At 45.9% G+C, this 2,500-nt stretch overlaps 1 protein-coding gene across 4 annotated transcripts in view; it reads right to left on the bottom strand.

Moving 5' to 3' along the window:
* The window catches only part of LOC122264794 (trehalase), an 83,364-nt gene that overhangs the window by 29,918 nt on the left and 50,946 nt on the right, over nt 1-2,500 (bottom strand). For 2 of the 4 annotated variants that reach the window (XM_043033854.2, XM_043033856.2), the window contains exon 1: nt 2,235-2,371. The exons of the other annotated variants lie outside the window; for them this stretch is intronic. In XM_043033854.2, coding sequence (XP_042889788.1) covers nt 2,235-2,240 — 6 coding nt within the window. In that variant the 5' untranslated portion in view covers nt 2,241-2,371. Of the gene's footprint in view, nt 1-2,234; nt 2,372-2,500 lie in introns of those variants that run through there. 4 annotated transcript variants of the gene reach the window in all.

Genomic DNA, 2,500 nt, shown 5'->3' with positions numbered 1-2,500 from the left:
TGACAGGCAGGGAACGGCATCATATTAACATGGGATCGACGAAGCTAACATGTTCAATGATAATACACTGAATACGATTATCCTGACATAAGCAGGAACATTACGATGAAATGCCTTCGAAATTAAAGCGAAAATATGGAACTAAAAAGTTAGATGAACTAAAACAAATTTGGAGCGGTGCAAAACGCCTACTATGTGATAGAAAAAAAACACACCATTACTCTAAACAATAAATGCCACAAATAAAAAATAATGAAGGTAAAAAGAGACCACCCGCAGCTAGTGAGACAAAAAATAGTATCTTCAGAATGCGATAATAATTCAAATCATTTGCGAGATGCAAGAATGAATGAAAAAAGTTCAGATTGAGGAACAGAATAAGCATTCATAAATATGCAAATGGCGGAGTCGGAAATGTGTTCCTAAAATCAGAGTAAATATGTACGTGTAAAAGCAGCAGACCACAAACAGGCCGTCACGTACGCGAGGTGAAGGCGTGAGTGACTTAACGCTTCGGGAGTTTGTAATAACAGTCCTTCACTGGCTGAGTGTGGTCTGCTGTGGCTCGCTTTCCCTTCCCTCCTTTTCCCTTTATTTTCTCGCTCTCTTTCTTCCTTCGCGCCTTCCTTGTTCTTTGTTTACGGCTCGCAAAGGGCACTTACCCGCGTGTTTTAACTGTTACTGATGAGCTTTGCACGTATGCCTTTGTGATTCATTCCAAAGAGTAACTTTTTCCTGCAGGATATCTTTTCATCTTCATGGCATCTGTCTTTAATCCCATCTCTCGATCTACCTATCTGTCTACCTGTCTATATACCTATCTGTCTGTCTGCCTGCCTGTCTGCCTGCCTGCCTGCCTGCTTGTCTGCCTGCCTGTCTGTCTGTCTCTTTGTCTGTCTGTCTCTCTGTCTACCTGCCTGCCTGCCGGTTTGCCTGTCTGTCTAATTTCGGTCTACCTACCTGCCTGTCTTCCTGCTTGTTTATTCGTCTGCCTTCCTGCCTGTCTGTCTGCTTGTTTGTCTGCCTGACTGTCTGTCTAACTGTCTGCCTGCCTTCCTGCCAGCCTGTCTATTTGTCTGTGTGTCTCTGTAGATCTATCTATCGATTGACTGATCGAACCTAGCTATCTCTATGTTTATCTATACTTTTTATGCGTATATTTTTTCCCGTTCAAAACTCCCGTCCCCTCTGCTCCCCAGCCCTCCCCTCCTTCCCTCTCCCCTCAACAAGCGCCGCCATGAAGCGCCACAGGGGAAGGGGTAAGTGGATAAACACGGGGGACGGAATGGCTGTGCATGAATGGGTTAATATATATTCATGAACTTTTGCCATTATTTTTGTTTTTTCTTTCGGTCGCGTCACGACGTCGCTCCTGTCATGCGGCGGGATATTGGCTCTCGCATCGGCGGTTGAACGAAAGTTGGCGCTGACATTCCCTCTCAGATAAGTATCTTCAAGATACAAACGCATACAGTCGCATCAGCGAGTACACACACACACACACACACACACCTACACACTCACACATTCACACATTCACACACACACACACACACACACACACACACACACACACACACACACACACACACACACACACACACACACACACACACACACACACACACACATACACAAACACACATACACAAACACACACACACACACACACACACACACACACTTACACATACACACACACACACTCACACTCACAAACACACGTGCAGGCATTCGTTATAGAACGCACACACATGCAGGCACAGGCACGCGTACACTCGCAGATGGCGATGGCGTGCACACAGAAGCCAGACAATAAGAGCGGCGAGTGAGAGTAACGGCGACACTAATAGGAGGCGAGCGCAACACCCTGTCACAGCGCCGTGTCCCCGCTCTCGCCACCGGCAGGAGTGCCAACGCCACTGTGTCATTGTGAAGTACCTTACGAGTGTATGTGTGTTGGTGCACGCGACTATAGTAGCACTTGCTTGTGTTTGTGATTGCAGTAGCGTTTGTTTGTCTGTACTAGTTTTATGCTCGTGACTATACCTATGCTTAGGCATTCGGCTGTAGAAAATGCCGAAGAGTCCTCGTCTTTTGTTCGGCAGCTGGGCAATGGATGAGAACATTGAAATATTGAACCTATTTCTTTTCTCCGGACATTCAGTATTTATTGTCAGTCGCACATAAATTGTGCTCGTTCCTAATTGTATGGTGCCTTAGGTTTTCCTCACCTTCATATCTGTAGTTAGAATATATAACGTCTTCCTGTGCGCTCACTGTAACGTTCACTCAGAGAGTATCACTGACGCGTGTGTTCACTATGACTTTATATCACACACTGATATGTGACCCGCCGGATGTCGTACATTTCATATTTGTGTGCGTGTGTTTGTATGTATGTACGTATGTGGTACAGGTGTTGTGGCACGTATTGCTCCGGAAGTGTAGCGTTTCAGATGACGCACGCCCTCTTGCGTCACACCCTTTAGGAAATGAC

The sequence above is a fragment of the Penaeus japonicus genome, unplaced genomic scaffold, assembly GCF_977035675.1.
Source record: "Penaeus japonicus unplaced genomic scaffold, GWHDUDI00000001_assembly GWHDUDI00000016, whole genome shotgun sequence".
Classification (NCBI taxonomy): Eukaryota; Metazoa; Arthropoda; class Malacostraca; order Decapoda; family Penaeidae; genus Penaeus; species Penaeus japonicus.
This window is presented reverse-complemented; position numbering and strand designations above follow the sequence as displayed.